General features: G+C 41.2%; 2 protein-coding genes across 3 annotated transcripts in view; one reads left to right on the plus strand and one right to left on the minus strand.

Moving 5' to 3' along the window:
- The window catches only part of LOC129172148 (nuclear receptor coactivator 7), a 45,338-nt gene that overhangs the window by 29,680 nt on the left and 2,137 nt on the right, over positions 1-13,521 (minus strand). The window lies entirely within an intron of this gene.
- Positions 4,450-13,375, plus strand: gata4 (GATA binding protein 4). 2 transcript variants are annotated; one of them, XM_054761611.1, is made up of 6 exons: positions 4,462-5,232; positions 8,475-8,641; positions 8,731-8,856; positions 9,000-9,081; positions 10,655-10,821; positions 10,904-13,375. In XM_054761611.1, exons 1-6 carry the CDS (start codon positions 4,728-4,730, stop codon positions 11,027-11,029), a joined length of 1,173 nt encoding a protein of 390 aa, XP_054617586.1. In that variant the 5' UTR covers positions 4,462-4,727; the 3' UTR covers positions 11,030-13,375. The 2 variants fall into 2 exon arrangements, with proteins under 2 accessions (XP_054617585.1, XP_054617586.1); XM_054761610.1 differs by having other exon boundaries at positions 4,450-5,232; positions 10,655-13,375.

Raw genomic sequence — 13,521 nt, forward strand, 5'->3', positions numbered from 1 at the left:
TCCCTGTTCTGTTCTGTACTTCCTGCAGAGGCTATTGACCCATCAAGCTAACATTACTGACACCTAGTGACCAGTGTGGAATACTACATATCATCACAATGTATTTGAATGCGTCTTATGAATGCCTTAATTTGTATTTTACTAAATTTTAGTTTATTCATCATATCATTTATCCATTTTTATGCTTGAAAATGCTTAATTTAGGCCAAGAATACGTAAACATTTGCTGAAACAAAAAAAAAAACAAATAAAAGACCGCAGTCAAGCCCAAAACAGCCAAACCGTACATGCGTTTTGCTTTTTCTTTCTTCTGACCGTGTTCAGTGCCACCAAAGAATGGCACTACGCAATGCTGTCAGAAACGACAAGTGCAACGATAACCAGAAAACTGCAACAATATGGCTGAAGCGACCACGGAGAAATCGTCAAGTTGAGAAACTCGCATCATCATAGTTGAGGACGGGTAGTTTATTTTTGCACTTGCACTGCCGTCAAAATGAGTATCAAAAACCAAGATGCATTGGGCTGACCCACCTTCCTTTTACTGTTATTACACGTTTTACTTTTTAAAAAACATATATTTAATTATGTTTGACTTCTTGTACGCGTGTATGACGGTTAGAGCCGGGCAACCGGTCCCTTTAAGAAGAACATGACCCATTTTTACACTCGTATGACTGCAAAGTGCTTTCATAATATTTCCAAAAGCTTGTCGGGTTGGGTTGATAACCAAATCAGTAAGGTTAGCGATGTAAAGAACAATCAGTGTGAAAAGTAAATCTCGGAAGAAACAAGCCGTTACATACCAGTGGTCTCGCCGGTCTCCTGTAGTCACTCGCATCTCACAGTGTCTTCCGACAGTTACTCTCTGCGCAGCTCCCTTCTAGTCACACAGGTATCAAACATAGTCTTCATCATACTAGCAGGGCCCAGCATCGTTATTGTCATCATAAAGGTGGTGATTACTGGTGCTGTCATGCAGGGTTTACGTTTGGTAGCATACTTTCAAAGGAGTATACAAACAAGCAGGAGGCAAGACATTCACCCGCCTTGAACAATCCTGTCTTCGCATTATCAAAAGGTAAGTCATTTGACTTTATTTTAGTTTTATCGCACTCTGGTTAAAAGGATGGATGCAACTTGCAACACCACCACCAGCTAGCATACATTACCAGGAGTAGCTTATGGCAATAGATTGTACAACAACAAAATCTGTATCTAAAATGTGTAAATGGGTTCACAGTCGGTCAATAGAAAAGTTAAAAATGTATAGTAGAAATGGTTAAAAAGTTAAAAGTGACATATCTTCTCCAAAAAGAATCGTTTCAATGACAGCAAGAGTGAGTCCTCTCCTCCGTATTAGACAATCTTTGGCGTTTTTCCTCTCAGTGAGACACAAGCTAGCAATGGTAGAAACCAAGTTGGAAAAAGCTCGTAAACAAGCTGTGTTTGCGCCAAAACTTTCGAGCCTTGGGAAACTTTCGTATTTGTGAGCATCTATGTGTACAAAGCACTTAAAATAGCTATCTCAAATGTTCCTCAATTATTATTTTGAATATGTTTGTAAACTTGGTGTGCTGTAGCTGTTAGCTAGTATATGTCCTTGTGTTTTGGCTAGCTACGTGTGTTTAGCATATTTAATGTACATTTATAGATATAAAAGACGTTAAAGAAAGCTTACTTAAAGCCAAAAAAGTAAGCCTTGTGTATGGACTTTTCTTTAATGGTTCGCTGGCTGTCTAGCAGCATACGGTCACGTGCGACTGACAGAGTATAGTCACTGTGTGGTTGTGATTGGCTATGCATTCAATGTGACAGCTAAACTTTGCCAAATTGCTATCATTAGCTAACAACAAACATAACTTGCGCGTGGGTGAGTCTGTTATGTCAGTGTAGCTTATGTACTCAAAAGCAGGAAGAGGCGGGATACAATGATATTTGTACTTTTGAATGTTGGCGCAGCCGGAGGAAGCCGCTGCATACAGTCAGTCCCTTTAACTTCTTTTTACACGTGCATGTTAAATAAGTCATGTGTGCAAGGCGCATCTTCACACTTTTGCCATCAGTGTTTTCATAACATGCTACAAAGAGGAGTGGCCTTTTATTGTGGCCAGCCTACGACACACCCGTGCGTGCAATGAACACGCTCTCTAATCAGCATCTTGATGTGTGAGGTGGACGGATTACCTCAAAAGAGGAGAAAAGTGCTTTGTGAAGAACAGAAAAAGCTTCACATCTTTCAGTTCAGCTCAAGAAAGATGGGAGCACAAACAAAAGTGTTGCATTTATGTTATTTTGAGTGTTGTGTTGAGTAAAACATTACTTTAAATGTTTTATAATGGCCTCAGTTTGAGATATATCACCTTTTTTCAGAAATGAATTCCGTTTCGTTTGTTGCCTATGGCCTATTATTAGTCAAAAATACAGAAAGACAAGTTTTATTAGTCAAAAATCTAGAAGGACAAGTTGTATGCAGTATTGTGGTCAGTAGGCATCAGTAATGTTGTGAGACTTGACGCTAGACAACATGACCTTTCACACCGCGTGGACACTGGCTACTGATCTAGCAGAACCGAGCCAACATGCCATGGCTCAGATCTCCTCTCATTCCATGTGGAAGTGGTAAGCTTTTGGCGTCTTTGTCCTTCTTTCCCCACTGTCTTGAAAAAACATAGAATAATTGGAGAGGCTAACTGGTTAGCTCGGTAGCTTGCGGTCATCCCGTAACCTGCGCATTATGATGTAAACAGAATAAGAGGAGTGTTAACAGTGATATTGGAGTGTTTATTTGATGTCTGCAGGGCTCTAATAAGGTTAAAACTCATTTTTAGGAAGTCATAAACAAGTTTTATTTGTGCTCTTAACTCCAAAAATAATCTGTTTATTAATTCACTTATCGCGGTCGGGTCTGGAACCAATGAACCGCGATAAACGAGGGATGACTGTATTTCTAAGTAACGTGTACTGTGGTTGCACTTGGCAGTGGTGTTGAAGTGCACCACATCACACACAGTGCTGTTCCTAACAATCTGCTTACCTCGACAACACTTTTACAGGTGGAGGCCTTTTTTGAGTTGTATTTACAACTGCTAGAACTACCGAATACCTTTCGTATTTCCCAATTTCTAGTCGGCAGTGCTGTTTGGAATGCACGGGACTGTGGAAAAGGAGCTCGCCGTTCAGCTCCAGCTCCTGCTACTGAGGTAACCACGACAACAAAGCCACAATATTGCTACTTGGAGAAAGGTATCAATCACATTCACGCACGTCCAAGTTCCTGTGTAGAATACATACAATAGAAGGGATGCAACACACACACACACACACACACAGATACACATAGCATCATCTCTATCAAGTCACTCATCCGACTCTTTCTCAGTCATACATAGTGGCACCAAGTTTTATACACACACACACACGGGGAGCCTGGCCTGTGTCAGTGATACACCATGGCATGTACAAACACACACACTGTACTGTACAATAATAACAGAAAAAAGGATGATCTCTATAGTTTTTGGGGAGTATTTTCCTAAACTTTTCACCCTTTTTCTGCAGGGAGATGGCGAAAAAGGAGATTTGGCCTTCCCGGATGATCCTAAAATACACCCATTATCCTTATTTGCAGCTACACGAGCACAAGGATACCTTTCAGGCTGCAGCATGTGAACACACCTTAATATTATTAGCCAGCAGCTGTTATCAGCACACAGTTACACATTGATGGCAGTTCCCCATTTCCAGCGAGGCAATATTGCACCATTTGCTTTGACCTGCGCTGCAAGGGTCGGCTTTTTTTGGATGGATATGTCACAAACACCAAAATCAGATCACCCAAATATTACAAACACCTCTCAGTGTGTCGCTGTGCAATTCAACACACATGCTGACGTTTTGTTTTGTTCACTCGTTGGCATACTTGCGTAACATGGCCGACTGGCAACATCATTCACGCTTCATATAGAAACACTTAGCTGTTCATCCAACGCCTTTGACCCAACTTTTTATTTGAGGTGAGGCACTAGACTCCTTCCCAAGGAGGGAAAATATAAAAAGAGGAAAATTACATTTAAAAAAGTACAAAATCGTAATTAGCGTGTTCGAAATAATACATTCTGAATAATTATACAGGAGAACTACAAATTTAGGCGTGAAATTGTAAGAAAGAAAAAATAAGATCCAGAAATTGTTTCTCGGAAAAATGCAAAATAAAAAACAGCTTTTTAAAGAGCAGCACAACAAAATTATACAATAATTTCTGGTTTGTTTGTTTTTACCCAACAGCATGTTTTAAAATGTTTGAATGTGGACATTTTTATGTTTTTTTATGAATTATTTTGTAATCATTTGCACCACACTGTCAGTGGGAATATTGTAATTTAGCTGTTTTGCCTGTTAATAAAAAGAGTTACATAGCAATATAAAGATGCCTTAATCATTATGTAAATGCTGTTTCCCATATGTTGGAGAGAGAGAGAGAGAGAGAGATGTTGATCGAGGAGGTCTTTCACTCCTCCTCTTTTTCTCTGCCCCTTCACTTCATTCTTAATTTGATAAGATTAAATCGCTGTGGTGGACCAGGCAAAAGCAGCTCTTATTTTAGCGTGATGTGCACGTATTAAAGAACATTTTTACCTATTTTATTAAGCCACTCGACACACAAGTGCATCCAAACTTGTGATTCCTTCCACCCTGAGACGGATGTGCATCTTCCAGGAGTGGATATGTACCAGGGCATCATGACCACCAACCACGGACACCCTTCCTACGACGCAGGCTTCCTGCACAACTCCGCGGGTACATCCCCGGTCTATGTGCCCACCACCCGGGTCGTCACCCCGATGATCCCCACCCTGCCCTACCTCCAGACGCCCGGAGCGTCACAGACGAGCACGCCGGCCTCAAGTCACTCTGCCTGGGCTCAACCTGGCGCCGAGTCGGTGTCGTCGTACAACCACTCCCCGGTGTCTCCGCGTTTCAGCTTCTCCACAAGCCCACCGGCGAGGGAGCAGGCAGCGGCGGCCTCCTACGGCAGTCCACTCGGCATCTCTGCGAATGGAAGAGAACACTACAGCGCCCGGGGTCTCGGTGGGTCATACCACAGCCCCTACCCGGCCTATATGAGCCCGAACGTGGGTGGAACGTGGTCGGCGTCACCCTTTGACAGCCCGGTGTTGCACGGCCTGCAAAGCGGAGGTCCAACAGGAGCAACACGGCACCCAAATATAGGTGAGCAAGACTTCTTATTCAATGAATGATTTAATTAACTATTCAAGTTAAATATCAAGCATTCTTTTTTCGTTAAAAAACAAACGATGTGACAACGTGAAGTAGTCACACTACTTCGACTACATTAAATTACATGGCAGCTCCATCATAACGTTACTTGGAATAAAATATTACAAATAACACGGAGTTAAATACTGAAACTGCAAGAAATGAATGACCCGATTAAAACACGATTGACGTTTGCTTTAATTATGCAAATTACGTTTCAATAACGATGAGAGTAACCCATTTTTTTCCTGAGATTTTTCCTGTGAAAAAATGTTAATAAAACATCCACCTAAACCATTATACCTTTAAACACTTCTGGAGCTAAATGGTCCATTTCACTTATCTACAGGCCCTATGACTATTTTGAAATATATACTTTTTTCAATGTTCATTTTGTGTATTCCATTTTTACATAACACCTTATTGAATATAAAAATTAGCTTTATTTTGCACAACTTTTTTTTTTGCATAGTTCAGTTAGGCTTATATGGCAACTGTTTAAACGTTTACTTTGTGCTAAAAAAAACAAGTTACATTTATACTACTAATTAATTTTTCTAAAGTAAGTCTGTGACAACAAATTGTTTCCTTAAAATTAAGCCAACATTTGATCCGTAAAGGAGCACGGCGTCATGGCAATAATGAACTGCATGTAATCAGATCTATGTCACACTCATAACATTCATTTCATACATAAACACTTTCAGCCTGTATGTTAAAGTTGTGGTCCATGAGAGCAAGAATTGGTCAAAATACAGCGCGACTCATTTAAAAGCCATAAAGGGTTTCACAAGAGTAAGTGTGATAAAAAGCTCTTGTTTCTTCGGGAGTGTAAATGTGTCCTTTTAATACGTGCGACCCTTCAGCTAATCCCATTACATGACAAAGTGCTGACTTGATGTAAAATACGTGTTCTGTAACCACCTCGTTAGTTGGGTGATTTATTGAAATGTTCCCCTGGATGAAAAAAAACAAAACCAAAAAAGAGAAAGAGATGCAACAGTTAGCGTGATAAGAGAATTGATCCAATCTGACCTCTGATCTAACGATTTCAGTCACACTCCATGCCTCGCTAAAGTGGCCTCTCCACTTGACGACACTGACAACAACCAGCCTAAAAGTGACACAACTTATTTGATTTCTACTTTATTTGCAAATGTGGTTTTTTCACTTCCATCACATTTCCGTCCTTCCGTCGACGTGAAATTGTTTCCTTTTTCAATGATACAATTCAATGAGTCTTTGTCCTTCTTGGTGCTAAAGGAGTGTTTTTAAACCCTGATAAGGACACACATTGGCGCGTAAAAATAACATTTTTTAGCACAACAAGTGTATTGTCTTGTGTTGATGTGTTGGCTCCCTAGCTTCCGGGCTCAAGGTCATACCTTCCTTGGCTTGTCTTTTGTTTTGCTCTCGGCCTTGGATCAGATCTTCCTCTATCTGGCGATTAGCAGCAGGCGGTGTTATTTCACAAAATAGGTTGCATGTCATTCATTTTGATAGATTGAATATGTTAAACATCAAGTGCAGCATGCTAAGGAGGGCCAAACTAAGTGGTTCTTGTGGAGATTGCGGGCAGCAGTGGTGAGACGTCACGTTATCTGTGAGGGAGAAGTGAGCGAGACTCAGAGTCTCTATTTGTCTCAGTGTGATGGAGCTCTATTTGCAGCGCTCTCTTTATCTGCTGGGGAGCTGCAAGCAGATAAGCAGCGAGGCCTGCAGCAGGGCCTGCACCTCCTGCCGGCATGCACATCCACTACACAGGCGAGGGCTGGAGGCCGAAACTACAGGACTGCAACTAACGATTATTTCAACAACCGACTGATAGGTCGATTCTTTTTTCGATTAATTGGATTAAAAAAAAAACACACACACATTTTTAATTTCCACCTCTTTATTCAGAAATAGAAGATTTGAACTGACAGAGCGAGTAAGCGCGCAAACGCCAGGCTGCCGCTTGAATATTCTGTGAAAATAATGCTAAATAATAAAAAATGTAAATGTCAAATTGCTTCAGTAAAACAATAAATGCACACAAAAATACAATTATGATCGTTTTCTTCGTTGATTAGTCTGAAGCTTGCTGTTTCAATGAATGGAGTGATGTGTTAGGCCGTAGATGGAGCAAATGAACATGAGCACACCTGCAAACACCTGCAGTTAGTGCTGGGGTCCGCAACGTGTCAGAAAAGAGGCAAAAATGCCCATCACTGTTTTCCAAAGTCAAAGCTGATGTGTGTGATTGTCTTGTTTTGGCTAAAACACAAAGATAATAGCTCTGCTTTCATGGATGACTAAGGAAATGTAACAAATGTTCACATTTGAGAGGCTGAAATCAGAATATTTACATATTTCAATCCAAAAAACAATCACTTACCAAAACAGATGTCGATTAATTGACTAATCGATTAACCATCAATTAATTGTTGCAGCGCTGGTCAAAACTCCACTTCTTCTTCTTCTGGAAGTGAAATGAATTATTCTTACAGAACAATAGCCTCTTTGACGCGCTGCAGAGTTTTGTCGGATGTTGCGAAGCCAAAATGTTTACTTTCTGTCACAGCAGAATCACTTTTTTTTTTTTTTTTTAAGTGTTCAGCTAGTCAATGAATTTACAATAAAATGACAAAAAGTGATAAACAATGTAAACAGTCTGAAATCTGCTTCCTTAAACCCTGAATCTATAGAATTGAACTCTACTGACTCTGCCAACGCCACATCTGTCATGTGTGTTCATTTACTCAACTGCAGGGAGTATCAGGCGGCTATTATTACGGCACTTGTTAGGAATGCGTTTTTTAATTTGTACAAATGTTTATTATAATATTCATGTTGTATCACAGCCATCCGTTGCTAAGAAATTTGATCTCCGTTGCTGTCTTATCACAGAATTCCGTCGTGTTGAATAAATGTTTGCTGGGGTTTTTTTTTAGCCCAGATTGTCCCTGGGCTGCACTTTGAACTTCCCTGAATTAGGGGAACACTTTAAAGAAATTGGGTATTTACAGTTTTACAGTAGTGAGAATGACTGCTGTGAAACAGCTCAAGAAATAAATAATAGCCTACAAGACTTTGATTTTTTAAAAACATGAACCTTTCCAACATTTTACCCAATCGACCCAAATTAACTCTAGTTCGGGAAAGATGACTTTGAATCATTTTCATCAAATTCATAGTTGTTCTGCTCCTTTCAGATATATTTGACGACTTTGCAGAGGGTCGAGAATGTGTCAACTGTGGCGCCATGTCCACGCCGCTGTGGAGGCGAGACGGCACGGGCCACTACCTGTGCAACGCCTGCGGACTCTACCATAAGATGAACGGCATCAACAGACCTCTCATCAAACCCCAGAGACGACTGGTGGGTGTAAAACACGAGGGTTCCTCTTGGGACATTTGCTTTGTCTCTGATATCGCTCCGACGTGTGTTGTGCCCACCTCTCAACCCAGTCGGCCTCCAGGAGGGTCGGCCTGTCCTGCACCAACTGCCACACCACCACCACCACCCTGTGGCGACGAAATGCGGAGGGAGAGCCTGTCTGCAACGCCTGTGGCCTCTACATGAAACTCCACGGGGTAAAGAAACAACAACAAAAAGAGACGTGTACTCTTTCCATTTGAAAATCAACCAAAACAGCATTTTTATCTTCATAAAGTTTCTTTTTTTTTTTTTTTTTTTTTTACCTGTTTTTAACACATCCATGCTCTCTTCTTGACAGGTCCCGCGACCTCTGGCTATGAAGAAAGAGGGGATCCAGACCCGCAAACGCAAACCTAAGAACCTGAGCAAGACCCAAACTGGTTAGCTTCAATATTGTTCAAGTGAATTTCAAAGCTTTGAAACAGTGGTCACCAACCTCTTTGAGACCAAGATCCCTGCTCTCGGCCGTGAACCTGCACAAGATCTACCAACCCCCCCCCCAACAAACAGGATATACTGTATATATCCTTTTGCTGTATTTTTACTATTTTTGCTGTTTCTTGAATTTTATTTTGTTCCTGCAGCGATGGGCTAAAGATGGCCCCTGAGTTGCACTTTGGGAACCCCTACTTGTGTGGCTCTTGGTCGGGGTTTGGGTTGTGGCGTCTGCTTCAGAGCAAACCACAAACTATTAGGCTTGCTGGCTCAGTGAAGTGGACGAGCTATGCAGATGGGGGAGACGGGGGCTGGCTGGTCAATGCGCTACGATAGGCAGCACTTCACGAGCAGATTTTTTTGGAGGTGCACGTGTATGGAGTTACGTTTGTGCCCTAACTTTGAGCTAGCAAAGGCAGACTTTGAGCCCTATTAACGTGCAATAATTACTGTTGTGTGCGCAAGCACATCACTGCAGCGCTGTCACTCCCTCTCTCGCTCGCTCGCTCGAACTTTTTGCTAGCGCGGGGGGCGAGTCGGTGCAGGAGGCTACCGGGTGTACTACTGTACTTCCGGCCGGGTTTTGGGGACTGGGCTCCTTGTTGGGGTTTGCGGGTTGCTGCCTGGATAGCCACGAGGCGTACGGGCGTGTTCAGTGAACAGAATGCGTGTCTGTTGGTCGCTCTCCGGGACGTGAGGGCACTGTTACGATAATACATTTTTTTCAAAACGTTCTCGCCATCGACCGGAAAAGTCCCAAAGATCGACTAGTGGCTCACGATCGACGGGTTGGCGACCCCCGCTTTGAAACTAGACTTTTACGGGGCAAAGAATCACATTTGGTAACTAAACTTAACTGGGCTGATATGGACTAAACTTATTGAACACACTGAAACTACCGATTATGAAAATCTATTATACTAGTTTGGAAATGACAAATCTAATCATAACTGGGAGTACATTTTTTGAAAAGGTCTTCTCAAGTGCTACAAATGTTTTCCTGCCCAGTGAAAGGTCAACATAATTTTAAAAATACACACAATTATTGTTATTCCTAACATACTGTAACATACTGCAACAATGTTGTGGGTTTAAAACGCTGTACTAAAACGGTTAAGATAATAATTACAAACACATTTTATTCTAATTATTTGAATAATAATGACATCATGTGCTACAATCATTTTCTGGGGTTAAGGTTTTACACTATTAAAAAAAGCAAAAATAAATACATCAATATTACTATTATTATTACAGCAGATAGATTTTTTTTTAAATGGTGATGAACAATATATGAAATAATTTGGTAGGTTAAAATGTTGCCTGTAAAAGGTTAAAATGATATCTATTTAAAAAGAAATTCATATTAATTAAAAAAAAATAAAAAAAAATGCACCTTATACAACCATTCCCCCCCCCCCCCCCCCCACACACACACCCACACACACACAGTCATCAGAAGGCCTATGTGAGCCTCCTGCTGTGTTTGTGTGCTAATATGAGTGTGGTACCCCGCAGGGGGTCCAGGCACTGAGGGGGCTCCAATGACACCAACAAGCAGCACTCCCCGGGCCTCCATCACCTCCTCCTCCTCCAGCACCTCCTCCATGTCCGAGGAGGCCCGGCACATTAAGACAGAACCAGAGACGCCCATCTTGTACACACACAGCAGTGCGCACACACAGGTAGGCTTGCTTAACACGTCATCGTTTCCATCTATTGATCTGCTGCCTATAAATGCTCAGGTTTGTCTATGTTGGACTGTAGGTTTCAGCTCTGCCGGCCTACATGACAGCTCAAGGGGGGGCTCTTCCTCTCAAGATGTCCCCGGGGGGGCACGGCGCATCGTCAAGCTCAAAAGCCGAGCCGTGGAACAACCTCATCCTGGCTTAGAACACAGCAGATCCTCCACAAGGCAGGATGGAGACAAATTGAAGAGCAGAAAAGACTGACTATGAAAAACCAGGTTATGTCACTCCCACCTGCTCTACTTGACTTAAATACCTGACAGTTGATTTATGTTCAATATGTGACACCAAAACAGGTCAGAGTTCAATATACAATCAGTATTGACACAGGGTCTACTCTTAAAATTGATAACGTCAGCGGCCAACGTGTTGCACAATGCAAACACGCGATATGGACGTTGTAGGCAAGTAGAGCCCTCTGCTGGCAGAACTGTAAATTGCACCCACATGAACGTTGAACCTGAGCCTGTTCTCGCAAGCATTTAGATGGAAAATGTAACGTTGTGATTAGTAGAAACCCACTAAATGACTTGAAAATAAGCTTTGTGGTTTTAATCGACGCATTTTTGGGGAAAAACATACACTGAAATAGCAAAATATAGTATTACAGTCATCCCTCGCTATATCGCGGTTCGGATATCGCTCACTCACATTGTAGCTGTTTTTTTTAAAAAATAACATTTTCACTGTTTCGTGGTTGACTATGGCCTATTATTTGTCCAAAAATGTAGAAAGACACGTTTTATGCAGTATTGTGGTCACTGGGCATCAGTAATGTTACGAGACATGACGTTGGATTACATGACCTTTCACACTGCATGGAGACTGGCTACTGAGCCAGCAGAGCCGAGCCGACATGCCATGGCTGAGTTTGAGTGGAAAAAAAAAAGGTTCTCCTCTCGTTCCGTGTGGAAGTGGTAAGTTTTTGGCTTCTTTATCCTTCTTCCCCACCACGTGTGAAACACTTTGTTAAGTTTGGAGTAAGTAAATTGGAGAGGCTAACTAGTTAGTTGGGTATCTTGCTATGCTAGTGGCAGCCGTCTCTTACGTCCCTGCAGTGGTCCCTTAGCCTGCACAATGTGATGTAAATGAAGAATAACAGTCGTATAAAAGTGATTATTGGGGTGTTATTTCATGTTTATGAGGTTCTAATAATGTTATTAGAAAGTGAAACAGGTTTTCTATGCTCTAACTACAAAAATATTCCGTTTATTAATACTTAATCCCCAATTCACTTATCGCGATCGAGCCTGGAACCAATTAAAGGAGGGATGACTGCGTTATTATTTTTATTATTATTAATAATTATTATTATAAAGTGGACCAAAGACTGTAAGACACTTTTATGAGATGATGCATTTAAAAAAATAAAAAAGCTAAATACATTTGGACAAAAACGTCCATATCCACAATGTTTCATACACTTATTCAATATGTACATGCACATCCAAAGTTCTAAGGTTATAGTGGAGTATTACAGAATACTCCAGGTCAGTGGTCAACCTGCATGTAAAACATTTTTGCAAGGTTTAGCTTGAAACATGTGTTAATATACATTTATTTTTATTTTAAATCTCCGGTGTTCTTGAGTACCTCTAGTGTGGTACTACTCATACCACATTTTTAGACTCAGTATTCTAGTTTATTCTAGAGCACATGTGTCAAACTCGTACCCTGGAGGGCCGAGACGCTGCAGGTTTTCTCTCCAACCAGTTTCTTCAGCAGGTGATTTAATTGATGAGCTCCTTCCCTCAAACTGAAGGTGTTGATCATTAAAATCACCTGCTTTAGTGACTGGCTGGAAAGAAACCTGCAGTGTCTCGGCCCTCCATGGCACCAGTTTGACACCCCTGTTCTAGAGGTTAAAAGCCTTTTTTGAGTTGCCTGAAAATTGTCCAATGTCTTAATATCTCTAAAAAAAAAAAAAATAGATGTAAATTTCCAACCACAAGTTACCACTCAACAAATAAGAATTGACCTTTAACTCAAAATTTGACCAGGGCATAAATTATTTTGTGCTTGTGCTTCATGTTTTGTATCATTTCCTACAAATTTCTGAAAAAAACAAAAGTATTCACCCCTCCTTACTAGCCATACTGTCGCTACATAAATCCCTGTTAGTATTTATTTGTGAAGGTGCCCCCCACAGTGACATTACGTTCTAATTAGCATCCTGTGTAACCTTCATTTTAGGGCTTGTGTGTCATGACTGTACAGTATTTTGTGTGTAAATGTGGTATATTGTGCTGCGTTCCGTAGGCTAAGCGGCAACTTTATTTACATGTATGTAAAGGCTCTCCACTCCAGTATAATTGTGTAATTCACCATTTGTGCTATATTGCATTGAGATGCACTAACATGACACTACCTGATACCTTCTCTCTGGTGCCGCTGTGGCTCTTAACGGAGTACACAATTGGACACGATGCAAATGCATGGTGTACAAGGACAAATGTTTGCATTTGCATTTAATAAAGGGAAGGTGACCGCACACTTGATTCAGGTTGTTTTATTTACGTCCGGAAAGAGAGTCAATACTGGAGCTGTACTAAAATGTATGCCTTCACTAAAGATAATTATGCTCAAGTTTTAGTAGCCTATACTGTATGTTTATTATTGTGGCATGAGTTTGAAAGT

Source organism: Dunckerocampus dactyliophorus, chromosome 19 (assembly GCF_027744805.1).
Source record: "Dunckerocampus dactyliophorus isolate RoL2022-P2 chromosome 19, RoL_Ddac_1.1, whole genome shotgun sequence".
NCBI classification, from domain to species: Eukaryota; Metazoa; Chordata; class Actinopteri; order Syngnathiformes; family Syngnathidae; genus Dunckerocampus; species Dunckerocampus dactyliophorus.